The following is a 23774-nucleotide window of genomic DNA, read 5'->3' as shown; positions in this document are numbered from 1 at the left end:
AGGGATCCGCATTGTGCTGTTTGAGGAAATCAGAGCAACGCTTCCACTTGGCAGCATAGGAAGTCTTGGTGGAATCCCGATGGGCCGCATTAAGAATAGTTGTCACCACCGCAGAGAGCTGCGGGCCCTGATGCGCCATGCAGTCAGATGGAGGTAATGGAGATCCAGATGGAGCATCTGTCTGGAGTGGGAGGACAGAAGGTCCAGCCTGTCGCTTAGCTGTGTGAACTCCCTTGCTGACTTGGCGAGGAGAGAGGTGAACCATGGTTGGCAAGGCCACCATGGCATCATCCTCGTCTGTCTTTGCCAGGACCCTCGTCAGGAGGGGAAGCCGGAGGATATATGTAAAGGAGGGGACCATGCCAACTGTACTGGAGGGCGTCTCAGAGACAGCCTCAGCGAGAGTCTCGTGGCATCTGGCACAATACAGGTTCTGTGGTGATGCAGACATCGATGGTGGGCCGGCCCCACCTGCGGAAGAGAGCGCCAGTCTCATCGGGATGCAGCGACCAGACGTGTGTCGCTGGCAAATGCTTGCTGAGCCGGTTGGCTAGAGTGTTATCCTCTCCCGGCAGATAAACGGCAGTGAGGTGGATGTTCCTGAGAATGCACCAGTCCCATATGGCCAACGTAAGTCGGAGCAGTGAACGGGAGCGGGTGCCGCCTTGTTTGTTCACATACTAGCCAACAGTGGTGTTGTCTGTAAGGAGCTGGAAAACTCGAAGGACTTGAGCGCCTTGAAGACAGCAAGTAGCTCCAAAAAGTTGATGTGATTCATGGCTTCTTACCGGGACCATCGGCCTTGAGCAACAAGATCCCCCGAATAGGCACCCCAGCCCTGCATAGAGGCATCTTTTGTAAGTGACACAGTTGGCTGCCGGGGACATTGGCATGGCTTAGCCACCATCGATGGGAGCTCTGGACACTTGCCGGGACAGTGAGGATCCTGCGAGGGCTGTGATGAAGAGGATGAAAGATGTGAAGAAACCAAAACTGCAGTGGTCGCAGCCGAAGACGTGCCAGTGGGGTCACTGCCATCATGGAAGCCATGTGGCCGAGGAGCGACTTAATATGACTGGCTGGCACCTTGCATTTGTGCAAGATGTGAACAATCAGTGCTTGAAGAACTTGATAACGATCTTCTGGCAGGACCACTCGTGAGACCATGGAGTCCAGGATGGCGCCGATGTAACGGATATGCTGAGTCGGCTTCAGATGAGACTTGGCTTGATTGACAACAAGGCCCAGGTCCTGCAAAAGAGATAACGTAGTATCTATGTCCCAGAGAAGATCTTCTCAGGTTTGGGCAATCAAAAGCCAATAATCAATATAGGGGAACACCGTGATGTCCTGGAGGTGTAGAGGTGCCGCCACCACCGCCATACACCTAGTAAATACCCACGGTGCAGTTGAAATGCCGAAGCAAAAAAGCATTCTGGCCTATCATGAATGCCAGATAACAATGGTGTTCGGATACAATGGCAATGTCAAAGTAGGCATCCTTCAGGTCTATGGTTGCAAACCAGGCTCCCCGAAAGAGAAGAGCGAAAAGTGTGACCATACGAAAGCGGCATGCATGGATGTGCCTGTTAAGGCCTCTCAGGTCTAAAATAGGGCGCTGGCCACTGTCCTTCTTGGAGACAAGAAAGTACCTTGAAAAGCATGCCTGAGGAAAAAAAAGATGGATGGAGGGGCACTATAGCTCCCTCTTCCAACAAGGTACGCACTTCCGCCAACAAAACCTCAGATATATGAGTGGCACGGATGTGACTGACCTTTGGGGCGGACTTAAACTCAATGGCGTAGCCTCTGCGGACTACATCCAGGTCCCATGCATCCATCGTGATGAAGTGCCACTTCGGCAGGAACTTTGTTCCCCAAAATAAACCACAGGGGATGGTTGTGTGGGAGTAGTGCAGGACGAAGGTGAAGGGTTACCCAAAGACCGTGGCACCACGTGGACAGGGGTTGTGCTCAAAGAAGAAGAGGAAGACGATGAGCTGTCAAAACTGGCGTCTCGGCTTGGACTGAGGCTTCCCCTTACCAGTCTGCTGAGACTTCCCTGATTGGGACTGCCTGTTTGTTGATGGAGAATGTGCTCGTGGAAAGGACCACTGTCCTGTATAGGAGCGACGAGTGGTAGCAGGAGGTGGCTGTCATCATAGCTTCGACTGAGAAGAGGATGGTGTTGTAAAGCCATACTTGTTGGCTGCTTGCCGCACCTCTTGCGTCTCTTTGAGATTGGAATCCGTATCCGGATTACACAAAGTATCATCATGCCAAGGCAGTTTCTCTGCTAGAGCCTTGCCTGCACCAAAAAGGGTTGATGTTCTTAACCAGGCGTGTCTGCACATCGCAGTCACAAAAAATCTCCCAGACATCTCTGCCGTACATTTGGCCATGTCCTTTTGTGCCCTAGCTAAGAGCAGGGCCTCTTGCTGGTATGCTCTAGGCAGGCTTTGCTGGTCTGGAGGGAGAAGATCCAGGCAAGGCGTCAACTTTGTCCACAAGAAATGTTGATAACAAGCCATGTATGCTCCATAATGATCAAGGCGTGCCACAAAGCCTCCTCCTGTGTGGACCTTCTTGCAAAGGCCTCCATTCTCCTGCCATCCTTATCCGGTGGGCGTGGTGAGGGTTTTCTTGGTATTCTTGCTATGGTGCACATCAACCACCACAGAATTCGGCTTAGATGGCCTTGCCATCCATTGTGCCTGAGCAAGGTAGGTACGATACATGGTGTCATAGCGTCTGGACACAGGAGGCCCTGCAGCTAGTGGAAGGTCAGGCTGTCTAGCCAACTTAATGAAGTAAGGAGGTGAAGGCAAAGCTGATGCTGGAGGCACATCCTCATTCTGCTGCTCTGAAGGGAAGAGTGGATCTTCCACAACATCTGGAACTTTCAGGGTTGGCATATCTAAGGCTTGTGTCAAACGAGTCATCAAAGCAGAAGAAGAACTCATGTCTTTCTTTGTGGCTGGCTCTGCATCCTCAGAAATGGTTTGAGACTTTGGAGTGGCATGCGAGGAGGCCAATGAATAATCAGAATCATGATCTGATGAAGCAGCTGTTGCTACCGGTGGTGGTACCAAGGCTGCTGCAGCAGGTAGAGCTAGTGCCAACGCTTAGATACTTGGCGCTCATGAGATGGTTCACATGGAGGGCCAAAATAATACACTCTGCCAGTAGGAGAATAATGGATGTATTCAGAAGGTAATGGCTGGATGCGCCTATTAGCATGATGAGATTGATCATGCACAGGCAGAACCACCTGATGATGAGATCGTGGTGGAGTGTTATATTCATATGAAGGTAAGTACACAGATGGGCTCTGGGAATAAGGAGAACAGGAAAATGCTCCAAAAAAGCCTGACCTGGAACCCAGCCGGGGCCCTGATGGAAGGGCTGATGGAGGAGGAGAATGGTCCTGTCGCTCCTCCTGGGGCTGTGGAGGCAAAACTCCCATAGAGGCAGGCTCCACACTGTTGGCTCCATGCTCCTCCACTGCTACCCTCGAGGAGGGCAGGGCAGGGCCAGGGAGCATTGGCGCATGGGGGGCTGTATCCTCCAAGGGGAGCAAGGCCACCCCAGTGCGCGTGAGCTGCACAGCTCTTCGGAGCGCGCGTGCTGGCTCAGCATAAGTAGAACTTCTGGCGCAGGCTGCACTTCTGGCGCAGGGCCTTAGCTCCACCCATGCTCTTCTGCCCACGGAGCCAGGACGCCAATGGCAGCTTCAGGAGCCGTCGCCCTCTTCCGCTTCTCTTTGGAAGCCTTGCCAGGCGAGGCTCCAGGTGGAGACTTTGAGCAGCGCCATTTCGGCATTGCCAAGGAAGCAGAGTGAGCCGGAGGCGTAGTGGAGGAAAGCACAGCTGGCGGCGGCGGCTCCAAAGCCGCTCGGCGTGGGGAGGCGGCGGGGAGGAGCACCTCATAAAGTAAGTCCTTTAAACGTCCCTGCCGGCTTCTCCTAGTTTGGGGAATTAGTTTGGCAAACAACATAAGTTTGAACATTATGAGACTCCCCCAAACATATAAGGCACAGAGTGTGCTCGTCAGAAGCAGGAAACTTCCCCCACAAGCAGTGCACTTCTATGAACTGAGAATGGTCAAATACAGTCCAGGTCGAGGCAGGCAGCAAACAAGAGTAGTCAAAACAGTCCAAAGTCAAAGTCCAAAAATCCAAGTTGAGATAAATCCAAAAAGTAGTCAAACAAACTGAGTCAAAACCAGAATAAGTGAATGGAATAGAGCAGGGGTCCCCAAACCTTTTAAACGGGGGGCCGGATTACTGTCCCCCAGACCGTTGGAGGGCCGGACTATAGTTTTTTTTAAAAAAACGATGACCAAATTCCTAGGCACACTGCACATGTCCTATTTTGCTACTGTTATGAATTGTAATGTAAATATCTGATATGCATGATGTATTTTTATTGTTACAATCTGAACATAAAGCATGGTTTTAGCATTTCTGGAGATAAAATAGTTCCAATTAAAATGAGGATAGCATTCTATTTTCTGTCTTTTTGAAAGTGGTTTTTGGCTTATGTAAGCATGAATCCCCTTTCAGGGGGAGAAGGGCAGGGTATAAATATAGGAAATAAATCTATATAAATAAAAATGTAATGTTCGTTTGTGGGATTAACAGAACTCAAAAACCACTGGATACCTAACAACCATGTCCTTCACTCAAAAAAAAAATGATTTTGTCATTTGGGAGTTGTAGTTGCTGGGATTTATAGTTTACCTATAATCAAAGAACATTCTGAACCCCACCAACGATGGAATTGAACCAAACCTGGCACACAGTTCTCCCATGACCAAGAGAAAATACTGGAAGGGTTTGGTAGGCAGTGTCCTTTGGTTTTAGAGTTGTAGTTCACCTACATCCAGAGATCACTGTGGACTCAAACAAGGATGGATCTGGACCAAACTTGGCACTGATACTCAATATGCCCAAATGTGAACACTGGTGGCATTTGGGGGTTGTATTTGCTGGGATTTATAGTTCACCTGCAATCAAAGAGCATTCTAAACTCCACCAATGATGGAATTGAACTAGTCTTGGTACACAGAACTCCCATGACCAAGAGAAAATACTGGAAGGGTTTGGTGGGCATTTACCTTGAGTTTTGGAGTTGTAGTTCACCTGCCTCCATAAATCACTGTGGATTCAATGAAAGATCTGGCCCAAACTTGGCACGAATATTCCATATGCCCAAATGGGAACACTGGTGGAGTATGGGGGAAATAGAATCTTGACATTTGCGAGTTGTAGTTGCTGGGATTTGTAGTTCACCTACAATCAAAGAGCCTTCTGAACCTCATCAACAATAGATTTGGGCCAAACCTTTCCAGAGCAGCGCGGGAGGGAGAAGCCTGTGGAGGGAGAAGCACTCTCTGCTCTCCCACGGAGAACAGAGAGCGCAGCAGAGTGGACGCCATTCATTCCTCTGTAACAGACGATCCCTGGTGGCAAGGAAGGCGTGCGCAAACGGTGGAGGCGGCGCCGGGTGGGCGTGGCCAAGCGATGCTGGCTTCCCGGCCTGGAAGCCTGGCCACGCCCACCCGGCGCCGCCTCCACCATTCGTGCCACCAGGGATCGTCTGTTACAGAGGAATGGCGCCCGCTCTGCTGCGCTTCTCCCTCCACAGGCTTCTCCATCCCATGTGGAAGGAGAAGCCTGTGGAGGGAGAAGCGCAGCAGAGCAGACGCCATTGGCGGCGGCGGCGAGGGGCTTTGGACACTCCGCGCGGCGAGGGGCTTTGCACAGGCCAGGACAGGCCGCGCGGGCCGGATAAAGGCCCTTGGTGGGCCGCATACGGCCCGCGGGCCGTAGTTTGGGGACCCCTGAAATAGAGAGGGTTCCTAACGTTGCTGCTTGCGCACGCGGAAAAAAGAACTGGTGCTACTGCCCCAACTGTGTCCTATATGTACTATGGGGAGGACGGGTGGGGCCATAGCCTTAAAGGTATAGAGAGCTTGTTATAGGGTTCGAGCTGCTACGCATGTGCGAGAATTGCTACCGTATGTGCGATTTCACAGAGACCACGAAGTAGAAGGATATCTTCAGATGAATTCCTACCTTCTTATAGTGGAAATGCTGCATGGCCACCTCATGCATGAGACACATTATTCACATTATATATGCATGCCAAGTTACTAGTTCATAGCTTTAAAAAATATCAGAACTTAAACACAAGAGATTTCCTTCTACCCTGTGTCTGCTTCAACATGTTTCATGTTTTTAATGACAACTCTTACTTCTTCCCCACCAGCTTATCAGGTGGCATATTTACCATGAAAAGATCCTTTACTGAACATACCCAAGTTAGGTGCACTTGCAGTCCGCTTGTTACTTTTGATCTTGAAAAAGCCTCGCCCAAATGAAGACCGGGCTTTACGGGTTCCAAAGGCATCTTCTTCTCCAGAGGATTTGGAAGGGAGGGTCCCGTATTTGCTACAATCGGTGGGCATTTTGCTCTGATTCATTGGGAAAAGAGAAGTTTTAAACATCACTCTGCAATACTGTGGCCTTAGTGTGTGGAGCTTTAGTGAGAATCAAGTGAGAAAATCCAACAGAGGTGTTCGCATGCTGTACTGGAAAATGAATTGAATGAATGAAAATACCATTTTAAAACTATTTTGAAAAGCTTAAAGAAAGAAATTGTTTTAGAAGGAAATGACAACCCATACCTTGCAACGTTTTCTAAAAATGTGCTAAATTGCTTTTAAAAGGTTTCTCGTAAAGTGTGAACATAAAGAAAGAGTCAAATGTACATTCCAAAATTATCACTAAAATCTTGAAGAAAATGTATTAAATGCCATGGAATTTTAGCATATGATTTTAACCAAGCTGTCATGGAAGCATGACAAGTTTTTAACCATGCTGTCATGCTGCCTCCCCGGGGCAAAAATACACCATGTCACTCAGAGGCTCACCAGGTTCCTCAAGCCCCATCACACCCCCTCATGTTGATTCATGTAAGAACCAATGATACTGCTAGGCATACTTTTAAAAAGATCATAAATGGTTTTCGAGCTCTTGGAACAAAGCTAAAACAGTGTAATGTACAGGTGGTCTTTTCATCCCTCCTCTCAGTTATAAGATATGGCCCTTACAAGGACCAGAAAAATAATACAGGTCAATAACTGGCTTAGAAAATGGTGTCAGGAGGAATGCTTTGGCTTCCTCGACCATGGCCTGCTTTTCAAGGAGGATGGCAAGGGATGGAGTGCATCTCACACAAGTAGGATAACACCTTTTTGCTCACAGACTCACAAACCTCATTAAGCACACTGGGGGAGAGGGACAACAGCCTTGCGAACAGAACTTTACCCACAATGTCAGGGAACCGTCAATGGGCTAAATGGAGGATTGCACAAACACAACAAGGACCAAGTACTGAAAGCACAATCTATATAAATAAAAATGTAATGTTCATTTCTGGGATTAACATAACTCAAAAACCACTGGACAAATGGACACCAAATTTGGCAGCAAAACACATACTAATCCAATGTATGTCTTTCAAACAAAAAAAACCCTTTAAAAATGAAGGAGAAATAAATTAAAACTCCCCAAAAAGAAAAATACCTTACAGAGCATGCGCAAAAGCTTGCGAGAAGAATAATGCACCAACCATTGTGAGAGAAGAGAAACCTAGCTATGGAGTCCCTTTCCATGCAGGAAGGCAGAGTCCTCTTTCTTTTGGGGAGGGGAGGGATTGAAGAAAGGAAAGATGGAAGGAAGGAGAAGGCCTGGCCCGACGGAGGGCATTGAGGCTTGGCGAGGCAAGCCCCGGCAGCAGCTGGAGCCACCACAGTGGCTCCATGAGGCCCAAGTGGTCACCAGGCAACCCTTCCCCCAAGACCGGAGGATTGCAAGACAAGCCTGGCTGCATGAGCGGCTGCCCACTGCCCTCCCCCTCACCCATTGGGTGAAGGGAGGATGCAAACTCCCCCACTTCCGCTCCACATCCCCCTTTTCACAACCCCCAAAACTGCTTTAAAAACCCTTATAAACTGCCCTGGAAGGAAGGGAGGAAGGAAGGGAAAGAACGGGAAAGGAGAGAAGAAAGAAAGAAAAGAATTGGTAAAGAGAAGAGATGAATATGAATGGAAGGAAAGGTAGAAGCAAAGAAAGAGGAAGGAAAGAAAAGAAGGGAGAGACTAGTGAAGGGAAGAGAAGAATATAATGGCCAGGAAAAGGAGGAGGAAAGAAGGATGAAAGAAAGAAAGAAAAGCAAGGGAAAGGAGAGAAGAAAGGAAGAAAAGGATTGGTGAAGAGAAGAAGATGAATGAAAGGAAAAGAAGGAAAACAAGAGGAAGGAAGGGAAGGAGGCAGGGATGGGAGAGGAAAGGAATGGAAGAAGAAGGGAAGGAACAAAGAAAGAAAGGGGGAAACTGGCCAAGGCAAGAGAAGAATATAAAATCAGAGAGTCCTAGAGTTGGGAGAGACCTGGTGGACCATCCAGGCCAACTCCATTCTGTCAAGAAGCAGGAAAAACACATCCGAAGCACCCCCGACAGAAGGCCACCCAGCCAAATAAATAGCTCTGGGGAAGACCTCAGGGGCTCACACTTATAATGTCACTGAAACCTGGTGGGATGACTCCTTAACACTTGAATTTAGATATTGAGGGCTATAACCTCTTTCACAGATCAAATAAAAGAACGCATGACGAAGTGGGCAGAAAACATTGGACATGCCATTAGAAACTCAGATTGGGAAAAGATTTGGAATACTAAAATAAAATGAATCAATTCCTATGATTTATGTGAAAATTGGACTAAGATGATGTACTGATGGTACATCACACCAAGCAAACTGGTGAAATGTTATAAAAATCTCTCTGATAAATGTTGAAAATGTCAAACTAATACAGGAACCTTTTTCCACCTATGTGACATGTGAGAAAGTTAAAACAAATTGGAAGAAGATCCATGATACAACACAATCAATCTTAGGCCTAAAAATGGACCAGAGTTTTATCTTCTAGGGATGCTAGATTTCAAAATAGATAAAAATAAGGACATCCTACTTTTTCATATGGCTACTGTGGCAAGACTAGTATACATGAAAAAATGGAAGTCTAAAGATTCTCCAACAACAGAGGAGTGGATACTCAGGATACTTGATATAATCAATATGGACAGATTAACACAATACCTAAGAAATCAACAGAAGTTAAGGACAGACAGGTCCTTAATCAGAAGTTTCCTCAATGCCCGCCAACCACAAAACTCTGTAGAGGAACACTAGACACAGGAGGAGGAAGAAGAGCTAATAGGATACGGAGGAGGGGAAACTTAACTTGCATCTCAACTCTTTTTCTCCATTTTCTATTCTTTTCTTTTTCCTCTCCCTTTTTTTGTCTAGGATACTTTCGATTTTATGAAAAGTAAATGCTATTTTCACCACTGATGTACCCCCTTTCACAGCCCCAATAAAATTATTCAAAAAAAAATCAAGGGAAACAGGAGTAAATAAGATCTTAATGTGGGTGTCTACTACAGACCTCCAAGCCAGGATGAAAAACTCGATGCAACTTTCTGTCAACAGTTGACCAAACAGGCACAAAGAAGAGATATAGTAGTCATGGGCAATTTCAACTATCCTGATATTTGCTGGTGGAAAAAACTTGGCCAAGAGTACGAAGTCCAACAAATTCCTCACCTTGCAGACAATTTTATGGTCCAGAAGGTAAAGGAGGTAACAAGGGGATTGGTTACTCTCAATCTCATCCTAACAAACGTGGAGGCCCGATCAATGCAGTTGAAGTGGTCGGATCCTTAGGGGCAAATGACCATGTGCTCCTGCAGTTTGCGATACAAAGGAAGGCTGAAACTAAGACAAGTCAAACCTGCATTCTGGACTTTAGCAAAAAATGAAGCAAATACTGAGCGGCATTCCATGGACACTGGTACTAAAAGACAAGGGAGTTCAGGATGGATGGGAGTTTTTCAAGACTGAAATTCTCAAGGCGCAACTGCAAACAGTGCCAACAAAGAGAAAAAATAAGACAAGTGCAAAGAAGCCAGAATGAACGTTCAAAGAACTTCTAACTGGGCTAAGACTCAAAAGAGACATGCACAAAAAGTGGAAAAGGGGAAAAATTACCAAAGAAGAATTCAAACAAATAACCAACTCGTGTAGGGAAAACATTCCCAAGGCTAAAGTGCAAAATGTACTCAGGCTTCCCAGAGACATTAAAAACAATTTAAAAAGGGCTTCTTTGCCTACATCAGTAGAAAAAGAAAAAACAAGGAGGCGATAGGGTCTCTGCAAGGAGAGGATGGGGATAGGGAAAAGGCAGACTATTTGATGCCTTCTTTGCCTCAGTCTTCTCACAAAAAGAAAGTCATCTTCAACCTCAGCAAGATGGATTGGACAAGGGATTAGGGGAAATCCAACCCCAAATTGGGAAACAAGTTGTCCAGGAATGCCTGGCCGCTCTAAACGAATTCAAGTCCAGGACCAGATCAAATACACCCAAGAGTATTGAAGGAACTAGTGGAAGTCATTTGAAAACTACTGGCAACCATCTTTGAGAATTCTTGGAGAACAGGAGAAGTCCCAGCATATTGGAGGAGGGCAAACATGGAAAGAAGTGATGAATGGAGTGCCACAGGGTTCTGTCCTGTGCCCAGTCTTGTTCAAAATCTTTATTAATTTCTTAGATGAAGGGTTAGAAGGCATGATCATCAAGTTTGCAGATGACACCAAATTGGGAGGGATAGCCAATACCCCAGAAGACAGGAGCAGAATTCAAAATTATCTGAACAGATTAGAGAGATGGGCCAAAACTAACAAAATGAAGTTCAAAGTGACAAATGCAAGATATTCCACTTAGGTAGAAAAAATGAAACGCAAAGATACAGAATGGGGGATGCCTGGCTCAAGAGATGTACATGTGAAAAAGATCTTGGAGTCCTCCTAGACAGCAAGTTAAACATGAACCAACAATGTCATGTGGCGGCAAAAAAAGCCAATAGGATTTTGGCCTGCATAAATAGGAGTCTAGTGTCCAGATCCAGGGAAGTCATGCTACTCCTCTATTCTGCCTTTGATAGACCACACCTGGAATATTGTGTCCAATTCTGGACACCACAATTGAAGAGAGATGTTGACAAGCTGGAATGCGTCCAGAGGAGGGCAACTAAAATGATCAAGGGTCTGGAGAACAAGCTCTATGAGGACGGCTTAAAGAGCTGGACATGTTTCGCCTTCAGAAGAAAAGGCTGAGGGGAGACATGATGGCCATGTATAAATATGTGAGGGGGAGTCATAGGGAGAAAGATTGTTTTCTGCTGCCCTGAAGACTAGGATGAGGAACAGTGGCAAACTACAGGAAAGAAGATTCCACCTGAACATAAGGAAGAACTTCCTGACTGTGAGACCTGTTCAGCAGTGGAACTCTCTGCCCCAGAGTGTGATGGAGGCTCCTTCTTTAGAAGCTTTTAAGCAGAGCCTGGATGGCCATCTGACGGGGTGCTTTGAATGTAATTTTCCTGCTACTTGGCAGGGGGTTGGACTGGATGGCCAACGAGGTCTTTTCCAATTCAATAATTCTATGAAGTATAATCTCCACGAAGGGACTCAGATGGCTGACACAAAGCACAAAGTGTCTAAAAGAAAACATTACACAAAACACAATATAAAATACAATTGAATAAAGCATATGAACATGTAAAAACAACATAAAACAGAATAAAAGAGCACACCTCTGTCAGTGGCGATAGCTAATGTAAACATGGTCAGGCCGGGGAATGTGGAAAGTAGACATCTATAACCATGGGAAGAGGGCATGGGATAAAGTGCAAGGATGCATAACAAAATCATAGATCAACTTGGGACTGGACATTCTCAAAAGGTTGTTTGAATAGCCAGGTATTCAGGCCCCTATGGAAGGAGGACAGTGTGGGGGCTTGTCTAATCTCCCTGAGAAGGCCCTATCCCCCCAGCTCCACCGACCAAGCATGAGATGGCAGCAGGACTGTAAGTATGCATTTTAGGTTAATACAAGGGCACTAATGCATCTCACTGTTTTTAGAATTTGTGGTTGTGTTCAGACAATTATCTGGGGCTTCATAACTAAAAGTTTATGAAAGCTCCCACAACTTTCTAAATATAATCATGATGTTTCAGATTAATGCTTTATGAGACATGGCTGTGAACTCTTGTCCCATAGAATCAGAGAGTTGGAAGAGACCTCATGGGCTATCCAGTCCAACCTCCCGCCAAGAAGCAGGAAAACTGCATTCAAAGCACCCGCAACAGATGGCATCCAGCCTCTGTTTAAAAGCCTCCAAAAAAGGAGCCTCCATCAGAGTTCCACTGCTGCATAGCTCTCACAGTTAGGAAGTTCTTCCTAATGTTCAGGTGGAATCTCTTTTCCTGTAATTTGAAGCCATTGTTCCATGTCCTAATCTCTAGGGCAGCAGAAACCAAGCTTGCTCCCTCCTCCTTCCCCTCACATGGCTATCATGTCTCCTCTCAGCCTTTTCTTCTGAAGGCTAAACATGCCCAGCTCTTTAAGCTGCCCCTAATAGGGCTTGTTCTCTAAACCCTTGATCATTTTAGTCGCCCTTTTCTGGACACATTCCAGCTTGTCAACATCTCCCTTCAATTGCGGTGCCCACAACTGAACACAGTATTCCAGGTGTGGTCTGCTAAGGCAGAATAGAGGGGTAGCATGACTTCCCTGGATCTAGACATTATGCTCCTATTTATGCAGGACAAAATCCCATAGGCTTTTTAAACTGCCGCATGACATCGTTGGCTCATGTTTAACTTGTTCACATGGACTCCCAAGATCTTTTTCACATGTACTGCTGTCAAGCCAGACATCGTTCCCCATTCTGTATTTTGCATTTCATTTTTTCTGCCTAAGTGCAGTAACTTGCATTTGTCACTGTTAAACTTCATTTTGTTAGTTTTGGCCCATCTCTTTAATCTGTTCAGATCGTTTTGAATTCTGCTCCTGTCTTCTGGAGTATAGCTATCCCTCCCAATTTGGTGTCATCTGCAAACTTGATGATCATGCCTTCTAACCCTTCATCTAAGTAATTAATAAAGATATTGAACAGAACTGGACCCAGGATGGAACCCTGCAGGACTTCACTCGTCACTTCTTTCCAGGATGATGAAGAAACATTGGTGAGCACCCTTTGGGTCTGCTCACTGAACCAATTACAGAGCCACCTAACTGTAGTTTTGCCTAGCCCACATTTGACCAGTTTGTTTGCCAGAAAGTTATGGGGGACCTTGTTGAAGGCCTTACTAAAATCCAGATATGCTACACTCACAGCATTCCCTGCATCTACCCAGCTTGTAACTATTGAAAAAAGAGATCAGATTAGTCTGGAATTTCTTGTTTTTGATAAATCTGTGTTGACTATTAACGATGACAGCATTTTTTTTCTAAGTGTTTGCAGATCACTTCCTTAACGTCCCATCACACTTTATACTGGCTTCAGTACAGAGGTACTCCATTCAGCTATTATGCCTAGTTTTCTTTGAAATGGGTAATGCTGTTTTGATCTTAGTCAATTGAAAAATAAGCTAGAATTTATGGACACTTACATTTCACTGGCTTTATTGACACTCAGATGGTCAACCTACAACTTCATTTGGAAATGGTATAGACATACAGTTCTTCAAAGGAGGAAAGAGAAACCTGAGTAGTTTGCATTTTATTATGGACTAATCTTATCTGCATTTCCAGCTCCATAAAGCAGAGCCTGATTATATTTTGGTTTGGTATTTCTCAGACTTTTGCAATGGAATCCATTGAATAAGCATAAAAATGTGCCCAATGTATGTATACATTACAGGAACACAGCAGATATATAGGAAACTGCTTGTCTAAAATGCATACTTTTTGCATGCAAGCAAGCGTATTAATTTCAAACGAGCATTAAGTATGAGCATTATAGAGAGCACAAGAGAAAGATTGATCTATCTCAAGTTACCTCCTTTTGCTTCTGTCCAGGCTCTTTGCCCTGTTAGGGGAAATACATTGGTCTGATTAGCAGCTATTAAACTGATTTCAACAAAGCTTGTTAAGGGCCAAGTTATCTCTTGTCATTTAATCATGTAAAATGTTCAGATGATTGTATAGGATAGAAAAGATCAGAAGATAATAAGCAAAAACATTAGACCATTTTATGTAACTTGCATAAAAGTGGAAGGAATTACCAAGAGATGAATACACATAAAACCTGAAGAGGTACAGTAAACTCTCCACATTCACTGGAGTTAAGGACGTAGAACCCCCACAAAAGTGGGGAAATCGCTAATATAGAAGTATGGGTTGCTTACCTATAACCATGTTTCTTCAAGTGGTCGCCTGTGAAATCCACACGTATGGGGTCTCCTGTGCCTGCACAGGCAGTTTCGGAACTCTCTAGAAGTTCTTAAGGGATACATTTTGGCGGAAGCCCTGCCCACTCTCCCCTCGTAATATATCTATATATAGCCTGTGGGCGGGCTGCCAAGAGGACCAGGGCATGATGTCCAGCGGGGAGGATGCACAGGGATGTGTGAATTTCACAGGCAACCACTCGAAGAAACATGGTTACAGGTAAGCAACCCATACTTCTGCGTGGTCCCCTGTGAATTGCACACATATGGGTGACTAGCAAGCTACTGGCCTTGGAAGGTGGGTGTCATGCCACACAGGAGTAAAGCACAGCTCTGCCAAAGGTGGTGTCCTTCCCGGATATGACATCTATAACGATCGGCACCTCAAATTATAAAGGATCGCCAATCGATCTCAATATCTATCTATCCACCAATCACTGGTACCAATTATAAAGATCGATCACAGAACAAATGATACACCAATGCTGCCACCAATTTTATAACCGGATCAACTAATGCCAAATTAAATTGTAAAGATTCACAGACTAAATATGAATACTGCAAACCAATATAATGGATCCAATCAATCCATTGACACCAATATGTAGAGCGGCCACCAATGGTTAAGGGTTAATCAAATTAGAAAGGCTTATTTACTTTGGAAGGAACTATTCTTTTGTTTAACAGGGAGAAACATAAACTGTGTAAGTTTTGGCTGTATAATGGGTGATGACTGAGAAATATTGAAACTGTTTCTTCTGCTTGGCTATGCTGCCAACTTTCTATTTTTAGTGCTGAGGGAAACCCAGTAACACTTCTTTATGTTACAATGCTGTTTGTTATGGCTTTAGAGAGGTTATATTTTTTAGCTAAGCTATTCACACACAGTCTGTGGTAGTGTGAAAACAGACTAAAAAGTTTATTAAACAGTCTTGAAAGTATTTCAGATACAAAAAACTTATCGGTTGCATTAAATAGTAGAGTGCTTGAATTCAGTTTCCGTCACAACTTCAAAACTGGGAATTTACATTTTCCCCTCAAAATAGATTCTTCCCTACAAACAGCCCAATACCTCAGGGTCTGTCTAGCAATAGTCATTCCTATAAAGTAACTATCTAGAATCTGTATTGTCGAAGGCTTAGCCCGAAAAAACCCACAAGAACTGAGTATCTAGAATCTATTTCCAAGTTAGACTTCTTACTAATTCTTCACTGCTATTCCTAATCTACAGCTGCTCTCTCTTAACTATGCACTCTGTGATAGATCTACCTTTTAGTCGGCTAGGCCGAAGCCTGCATAGCAGTGTCTGGCATCTTGGTATTCAAGAGAGCAGCAGCAGGAGTCAGGCTGACTCCTGATTGGGTATAGCAATTGGGGGTGGAGTCAGCTTAGAGAGAAAAAAGCAGCTGTCTTGTTTGACAGAAAGTGAGAAGGGATTTTAACAGTGAAGAGGGTAGATGGATTTTTAGGCTGGGAGCTGAGGAGAACTTAGACAGGAGAAAGTGAGCTTTTGGGAGTGAGTCTTTGAGTCAGAGAGAATAAGATAGGGACAAAAGGCTTGAAGTTTACTGTACAGAGTGTCAGTAAAGAAGACTTGTTCACTTGATGCTTATTGCTCTGAGGAGAGTATTAGTTAAAGACTAATTACTCTGTGAGACAAGAGAGTCTGTGCTCAGGGCTATACTGTTTCAGAAGGAAGTTGAACAGTATAGTTAAAAGAGACTCACAGTAACCCAAAGCTACATTCTTAGGGAAAACTGTCTAAGCCTCTGTAACTGAAATACGTTTTATGTACCACTCAATTCCAACGAGTTGTTGTTAATATCAAGTTTAAAATAAACTCTTTCTTAGTTTACCTTTTAACTGGTGTTTGCCTCAATACATTCGTTTCCCTCAGAACTCATTCTTTCAACACATTTTTACACTCCAGTCAGCTAGGGAGGAAGCCATAGAAGTCCAAGAGCTCAAACACTCTTTACCTAAATACATTCACACCCTTTTGGTTCCTCAGGCCAGCAATTTCTGAGGTGGTGGCAGCTATTTCTACCAAGTACTTCGGTCATTTGCATTTACAACATAGGGTCAGCCTTGGTTCTCCGCTATATCTAGGGCGGAGGTGGGATTTGTTTGTCCACCCTGCCCAGACAGCCTTTCATTTTATTATACACTCCAACTCCCTTCTCTAACACAAACAAGCCTCAGGATTTTAAAACACTACTTTTTTCCTGTCAGCTTTTCCTAAACTCCGCCCCTTTTCTCTACACCAATCCCAGCCATTCCCTGCTGTCTTATGCCAAGGACACACCCCTCTCTCCCTGAACTACATTTAAGATGGCGTCTCCCTGATGCTTCGCCTAGCCCACTTCCTATCTTCCTAAGCTTACTGGCTTCTCCAGGCCCTGCATCCTGGCTGTAAACAACGTAATGGTTCATCACAACATCCATCTTGTAGTGCAACACAAAGTTGTCAGTATCTCCCAGGTAGCCATATGGCAGATGTCTTCTAACGGCACACCTTTCAGGAAGTCATGTGACGTAGACACAGCCCTTGTGGAGTGGGCTCTCACTGTAGAAGGTAAGTCACAGCCCGCAAGTTGGTAAGCTAGCCAGATAGTGGCAACAATCCAGGATGAGAGTTGCTGGGGTGTTATTGGAAGACCCAAGGTGTCTTACCGGTACTTCAGGAAAAGCCGTGATGACTTTCTGTAAGGACGGGTTCTATCAACGTAGAAGGCGAGTGCCCTTCTGATGTCAAGCGTGTAGAGTAGCGGATGGGTTTTGAAAAAACACTGGGAGAACAATGTCCTGTGACAAATAGAAACGTGACATTACCTTTGGCAAAAAGGAAACGTCTGTACACAGAACAGCCTTGTCCTTATGGAAACTGAGGTATAATTCATCGGCCCTCAGTGCATAGAGCTCGCTGACACGTCACGACAAACAAGGAAGGCTATCTTCTAGGACAAATGTTGAATGTCAATTTTTGCCAGTGGTTCAAAGGGTGGTTTGGTTAGTTCGGACAAGACCAATTCCAGGCTCCAAGCCGGGGGTGGCAGATATGCTGGGGGATACAAGTTTTTGTCTGTGTCCTGCAGCAATTCCTAGAAGAAACATGCCGGACTAGATCCCTTCCAGTCTGGCTTCCGTGCGGGGAATGGGACAGAGACTGTGCTGGTCTCCATCACGGATCACCTTTGATGCCAGCTTGACCAGGGCGAGTCGGCGCTGCTTGTGTTATTGGATCTCACAGCAGCATTTGACACAGTCAACCACAATCTTTTGACCCACCGCCTTGCTGTTGTTGGAGTCAGGGGGACAGCTTTAAATTGGCTGTCCTCCTTTCTTCACAACTGTGGACAGCGAGTGGAGAGGGGAGGCCTGGTCTCTGAGAGGTCCCCTCTATCTTGTGGGGTTCCTCAGGGGGGCATTCTCTCCCCTCTGTTGTTTAACATTTATATGCGACCACTTGCTCATCTGGTTTGAGGTTTTGGGCTTGAGTGTTACCAGTACACTGATGACACTCAGCTTGTGCTGAAGATGGAAGGCCGACCGGACTCTGTACTTGATTATTTCCATCAGTGCCTCAAGGCCGTTATTGGATGGCTGTGTGCCAGCAGGTTGAGGGTGAATCCAGCAAAGACATAGATCCTATGGCTGGGTCAACCGGGCAGTGGGGATATCCAGCTGCCTACCCTGGATGGCGAGGCGCTACGCCCGTCATCATTGGTAAAGAGTTTGGGAGTCCTTTTGGACCCTCTGCTGACGATGGAGGCCCAGGTCTCCACCGTTAGTAGAACAGCCTTTTTTCATCTGCGGCAGGCTAGATGGCTGGCCCCCTACCTGTCCAGGGACGACCTAGCTACGGTGATCCAGGCTACGGTCATCTCAAGACTGGATTACTGTAATGCCCTCTACAGCATCCTGCGTAAGGCCTTGATGACTACAGCCCTTAGGGCCTTGAAATGGTTGTTTGGTAATAATAATAATAATAATATAAAACTTTATTTGTATCCCGCTACCATCTCCCCAAGGAACTCGGTGCAGCCCACAATACAACAATAAAAACAATAGCAACAGTAGTACAAACAATAAATAAACAGAAAATAGCAATAAACATTAACAATAACACAACGACATTTAAAAATCTATGGCAGGGCCAAATGTACTAATTAAAATTTAAAAAAATAATGCTAGGCATGACCAGGTGACATATAACCAGGATAGAAATTTTGGAGAGTGGTAGAGCGTGCAAAGAAGGTCCTTTGTTGGGTAGAATCGATGATTGCCCCAATAAATCGGATAGATTGGGGTGGCTGCAGACAAGACTTTTCCTGGTTGACAACTAGGCCAAGGTCCCAGAGGAGAGACAGAGTTGTGTCAATGTGAGATAGAAACTCCGTCTTAGAGTTTGCTATGACAAGCCAGTCGTCAATGTAAGGATATACGATGATCCCCTTCTGACGGAAGACTGCAAAAACCGCCATGCAATTCGTAAAAATCTTTGGGGCAGTAGACAATAACAATAATAATATTTATATATGCCCTATCTCCCCAAGGGGACTCAGGGTGGTTTACAACAAAAGTAATAGAGTGACAAACATTCAATGTTAAAGCGAACAAACAATAAATTAACTGGAGCTGCTGCAGCCTGCTGAAGGCCGATGATGAGGCCTTCTTGGGCCCGGCTTGCTGAAGGGCGATGACGAGGCCTTCCAGGGCCTGACCTGGTGGAGGGTGATGACAAGGCTCTGCTGAGCTCAGCCTGGTGGAGGCCAATGTTGAGGCCTTCTTGGGCCCAGTCTGCCAAACACTGACTCCAATCCAGAGCACACCATGGCATTTTGGAGTCAGTGTTTGGATTTAAAAGACCAAGTTCATGTAGGGGGAGATCTTCAATCACTGCACGAGCTGGAGAAGAAAGGTCTCAAGAACGCAGCCATGCATGGCAACGGAGGGCAATGGCGATGGTGAAAAGTTTGCCCACCGAGTCTGCGGTATGCTTCGCAAGTTCCTTTTGCAGGCCCGCCAGCTGGCATGCCTCTTGCTTAAAGGCTCACACCAGACATAACCCCTCTGTAGAGAGGTGTTCAAGATAGGGAGCTATTTTATTCCAGAGATAATTCTGATACACCCCCATGTATGCTCCATAGTGAACTAACCAAGCAAAGAGGCCCATGGCATCTAATTTCTTCCCCTCTCTATCCACTGGAGTAGACTGGGATCTCTGGGAAGGATGATTTTGGGACACATCTACAACCACTGTGGAGTGGTTGGGCTTTGGGTGTTTGCCCAACCACTCCACAGATGAGAGGTCAACAGAATAAAGACTCTCTGCTTTCCTCAATGTAGCAGGTACTGAAGAAGGTGCTAGGCCAGGGGCCTTCAGGAGTTGAAGCAGGTATGGTAGAAGTGGAAGTGCTGTGGCCATGGGGAAAAACGGGGTTATTAACTCAGGTAGAAGTCTTTGGTCTTGGGAGATTCAGGGCTTTCGCTAGACGTGTGATCAGGGAGGAGAAATTGCATAACTCCTCAGGAGAATCCCTCTCGGTGTCCTGAACAGGAGCTGGGGGGTGAAGCATCAGGAGCCTTCTCTGAAGAATCAGAGCCAGCATCTGTCTCCATGTTCCGCTGTGGGGTTGCATGGGCTTCCAGGAGAGCGGTTGTGGTCCAAGGAGAAGGTGTAGCATTCTGATTTTTGTCGCTGTCACCTGTGCTGGGATCAATGCTTCTGCTGGGGCAGTGTCGGTTCCGGTGGGGGGCGTGACACTACAACTGTCGGGAGAGCGACAATAGGAACAGAATGATCCCTCCTCCCTTGGTTATTGTGAGAGTAATGGCGTAGGAAGCAGTAGTGATGGCTGTGGTGGTAAGGAGCATAGGCTTGAAAACAGTCCCTGGTGTAAATGGGATCACCATGGAAATAATGGGAAGAAGGCAACCTCATACCATAGAGAGGTTCTCTGTAAGAAAAACTTCAGAACCGAGGGCTGTGAGTGTGGCTTCTAGATCGAAAGCTCCAAGAGTCAGAGGAAGGGGAGCAATAGTGCCTCCGTTGAGCTTCACAAGTGGAAAGAGCACCTCGAAGGGGAGCGGCCATGGGATCAGGGCCCTGAGTAGCTGGTCCCGGCAAAAGAGTAGGCAAGGGGCCCTGCTGGGGCTCAGCCGCATCCTCCCCCAGTGTGGGAGGCGTGGCTAGTTGGTCTCCCTCCGATGACGGTGTTGGAGCTGAACCTACGAGTTCAAGATCTGCAGAGGAGAACTCCATCCCTTCCAGCTCTGGCTGGGCTGGGAATGCAACTGGAGCAAGGATTAGTTCGCTCAAATGACTCCTGCCCTCACGCCCATGCGAGCTCAATGGCGCTGGAACTGCATGCTCGTTTACGGAATCTAGCCTTTTCTTCTGTTTAAAAGATTTTCTTTTTTAAATCACCTTTATTGGAGTTTTTGCATATGGTTTAAAAGAAAAAAGAAAAAATATTTGATGAAAAAACCCTTATACTAATGAGAATAGAGAAGAGAGAAAAGAAAAAAAGGGAAAAGTAGAACAAATGGAGAAGGAAAAGAGGAACAGAAAGAGAGAAAATATAAAAGAGAAAGACAAAAAATAAAGGAAAAAACTGTGCGAATCCGCACAGTCCTAGATTTGATAGAATATTATGAGTTGAACCATCAAAAAGAAGTTGCCATCTTATCTATCGATGCAAAGAAAGCATGTGATAATTTAAATTGGGACTTCTTCAAGATACTGATTCAGGAATTGGACATGGGGGCTAGATTTACAAATGCAATTAATGCTATTTACGACTTGCAAAAAGCTAAAATTCAGATAAACGGCCAACTAACCGAGCAATTTTTGATTACAAAAGGAACAAGACAAGGATGCCCGCTATCCCCTTTAATTTTTATAATGGTTTTGGAACCATTGATGATGAAGATAAGAGAAGATACAAATATTAAAGGAACAAAAATGGGAAAATATGAATATAAAATTAGAGCCTTCATAGATGATCTATTAGGAATTGTGGAAGACCCATTAAATAATTTGCAGAATTGGATTGGAAAAATACATGAGTTTGGAAAAGTGGCAGGCTTCAAAATGAATAAAGGGAAAACTAAAATATTAACTAAGAATCTAGGAAAGGAAAAACAAGACAAAAATGGCAATGAATACAGGCATGGAAATAGTAAAGAAACTAAGATATTTGGGGATTTGGCTGACAGCGAGAAATGGTCAACTTTTGAAGAATAATTATGAACTATCTTGGAATAAAATACAGAAAGATCTGAAGAAATGGAAATTTCTGAATTTATCTCTATTAGGCAGAATCTCGCTTATCAAAATGAATGTACTACAAAAATTATTGTTTTTATTTCAAAACATACCCATAAGAAATTAAACAGTGTTTAAAAATGGAACAAAGAATTAATGAAATTTGTTTGGAATGGGAAAAGATCTAGAATCAAGTACTTGTATTTAATTGATAAAAAAATGAGAGGTGGATAAGGTTTTCCTGATCTTAAAACATATCACGAAGCTTGCGCTCTCTTATGGATTCAAGAATGGATGACGTTAGAAAATGAAAAATGTTTGAACTTGGAAGGACATGATTTACGGGTAGGGTGGCATGCCTACACATGGTATGATCGAGAAAAGAAAGAAAAAAATGGAAACCATTTTGTGAGAGCATCCCTATTAAGAGTTTGGATGAAATATAAGAAATATTTTTATGAGAAGACACCATTATGGGTCTCACTGATGGAGGCCCACCAAAGAAGACTGCTAGGTTGGAGAGTGTGGCCAACATATAGAGACATTTTAGTAAGGAATACTATTGAGATTAAATCTTATCAACAAATAAAAGAAACAAATGTGAATATGACATGGCTACATTATCTGCAAATTAAAAAAATATCTTAAACAAGATAATAAGATGGGGTTTGCCTGGGAAGAAACACTTTGGGATAAGATCCTGAAGATGAAGAAAAAAGTAATCTCAGTCATTTACAATACACTCTTAACTTGGTTAACGGAATGTGAACAGGTCAAACCATGTATGATAAAATGGGCAGAGAATATAAGAAGACCTAATCAATTTAGACAGTGGGAGCAAATGTGGAACAAAAAGTTAAAATATGTTTATGCGACAGACTTAAAAGAAAACTGGATAAAAATGTTCCACAGATGGTACACCACCCCTAAAAAATTGGCTCTTATAAATAAAAATTCTTCTGATAAATGTTGGAAAGGATGTCAACAGATAGGTACCTTTTATCACATGTGGTGGTCATGCAAAGAAATAGTGAAATATTGGTCGATGGTACACGAAGAAACACAAAAAATCCTGAAGAGAGTATTCAAGAAGAAACCAGAATATTATTTATTAGGTTTTACAGACCTAGAACTACAACTAGATGAAAATGAGGACAAATTATTTACATATTTTACGACAGCGGCAAGAATATCTTTAGCAAAAACTTTGGAAACAGGACAGTATCCTTACCATAGAAGAATGGTTAGGGAAAATTAAAGAAATAAGAGAAAAGGATGATTTAACTTTTTTCTTGAAGAAAAATACCGGGAATCCGATAAAGAGGACAGATTGGACCCTCTATGATAATTATGAGAAAGAAAGTAAGAGCAAATGGTTATTTATTTTTTGGAAGCAACGAAAACATTTTTTTTTCAGGAGATACAACACCTGAAGATGAGAAGGAAGTCAACACTTTAAAAAAATTCTTTTTTTTCTTTTTTTCTTTTTTCCATTCTTTTTATTTTATTTGAACTGAGGGAGGGGTGTGGTGTTTTTCTTTCTACTCATTTAACGTTTCCTACTGTTCTATCTTCTTTTAAATATTCACCCTCTTTCGCTGTAATTCTATAATATTTCAATAAAAAACTACTTTAAAAAAATAAAGGAAAAAAGAGAAAAAAGAGCTATATAAGATAAAATAAAATTTCTGGGACTTCCTGGCATCTTCTTTGAGGTTTCTGTCTTTTCTTTCTTTCTTTCATCTTCTTTCATATTTGTTGTTCTACTCTTCTTTTGTTCTTTTGGGTGTTGTTAAATTCTTTTTGGATGTTGTTAAATTTTTTACACATCCTCTCGGTATCTTGCTTTAAATAACCTGTTATTTCACTCCAGTCCATCTCTTTATTTGAATTTCCTTTACTTTTTGACATTAGATATGGTAGTCTATCCATACTCCTAATTTCTAAAAAATTTATTATCCAATCTTCTATCTTTGGTAATCCCTTTTTCTCCAATACTTTGCAAAGCAGATGCTTTCCGCTGTGGTCATCAGGAATAATAATTTGTTCTTGTTTATATCTAATTTTTGCTCCGTCATTCCTAACAGGAATGTTTTTGGCCTCCATGGGATTTTTATCTTGAATATTTCCTGTATTTTTGTC

The 23774-nt window shown here is 44.1% G+C and overlaps 1 protein-coding gene across 13 annotated transcripts in view; it reads right to left on the bottom strand.

Annotated features, from left to right (window-relative positions):
* PPFIBP1 (PPFIA binding protein 1) overlaps positions 1-23774 on the bottom strand; it is a 218219-nt gene that overhangs the window by 44289 nt on the left and 150156 nt on the right. For 11 of the 13 annotated variants that reach the window (XM_067468860.1, XM_067468855.1, XM_067468857.1 and 8 more), the window contains 2 exons: positions 13972-14001; positions 6321-6477 (listed from right to left, as the gene is read on the bottom strand). In XM_067468860.1, the coding sequence (XP_067324961.1) occupies positions 6321-6477; positions 13972-14001 (187 nt within the window). The remainder of the gene's footprint in view (positions 1-6320; positions 6478-13971; positions 14002-23774) is intronic. The other 2 variants (XM_067468858.1, XM_067468861.1) reach the window with 1 other exon arrangement.

Source organism: Anolis sagrei, chromosome 5, assembly GCF_037176765.1.
Source record: "Anolis sagrei isolate rAnoSag1 chromosome 5, rAnoSag1.mat, whole genome shotgun sequence".
Lineage (NCBI taxonomy): Eukaryota > Metazoa > Chordata > Lepidosauria > Squamata > Dactyloidae > Anolis > Anolis sagrei.
Note: the sequence above shows the minus strand (reverse complement) of the source record. Positions and strands in the feature narration are given on the sequence as shown.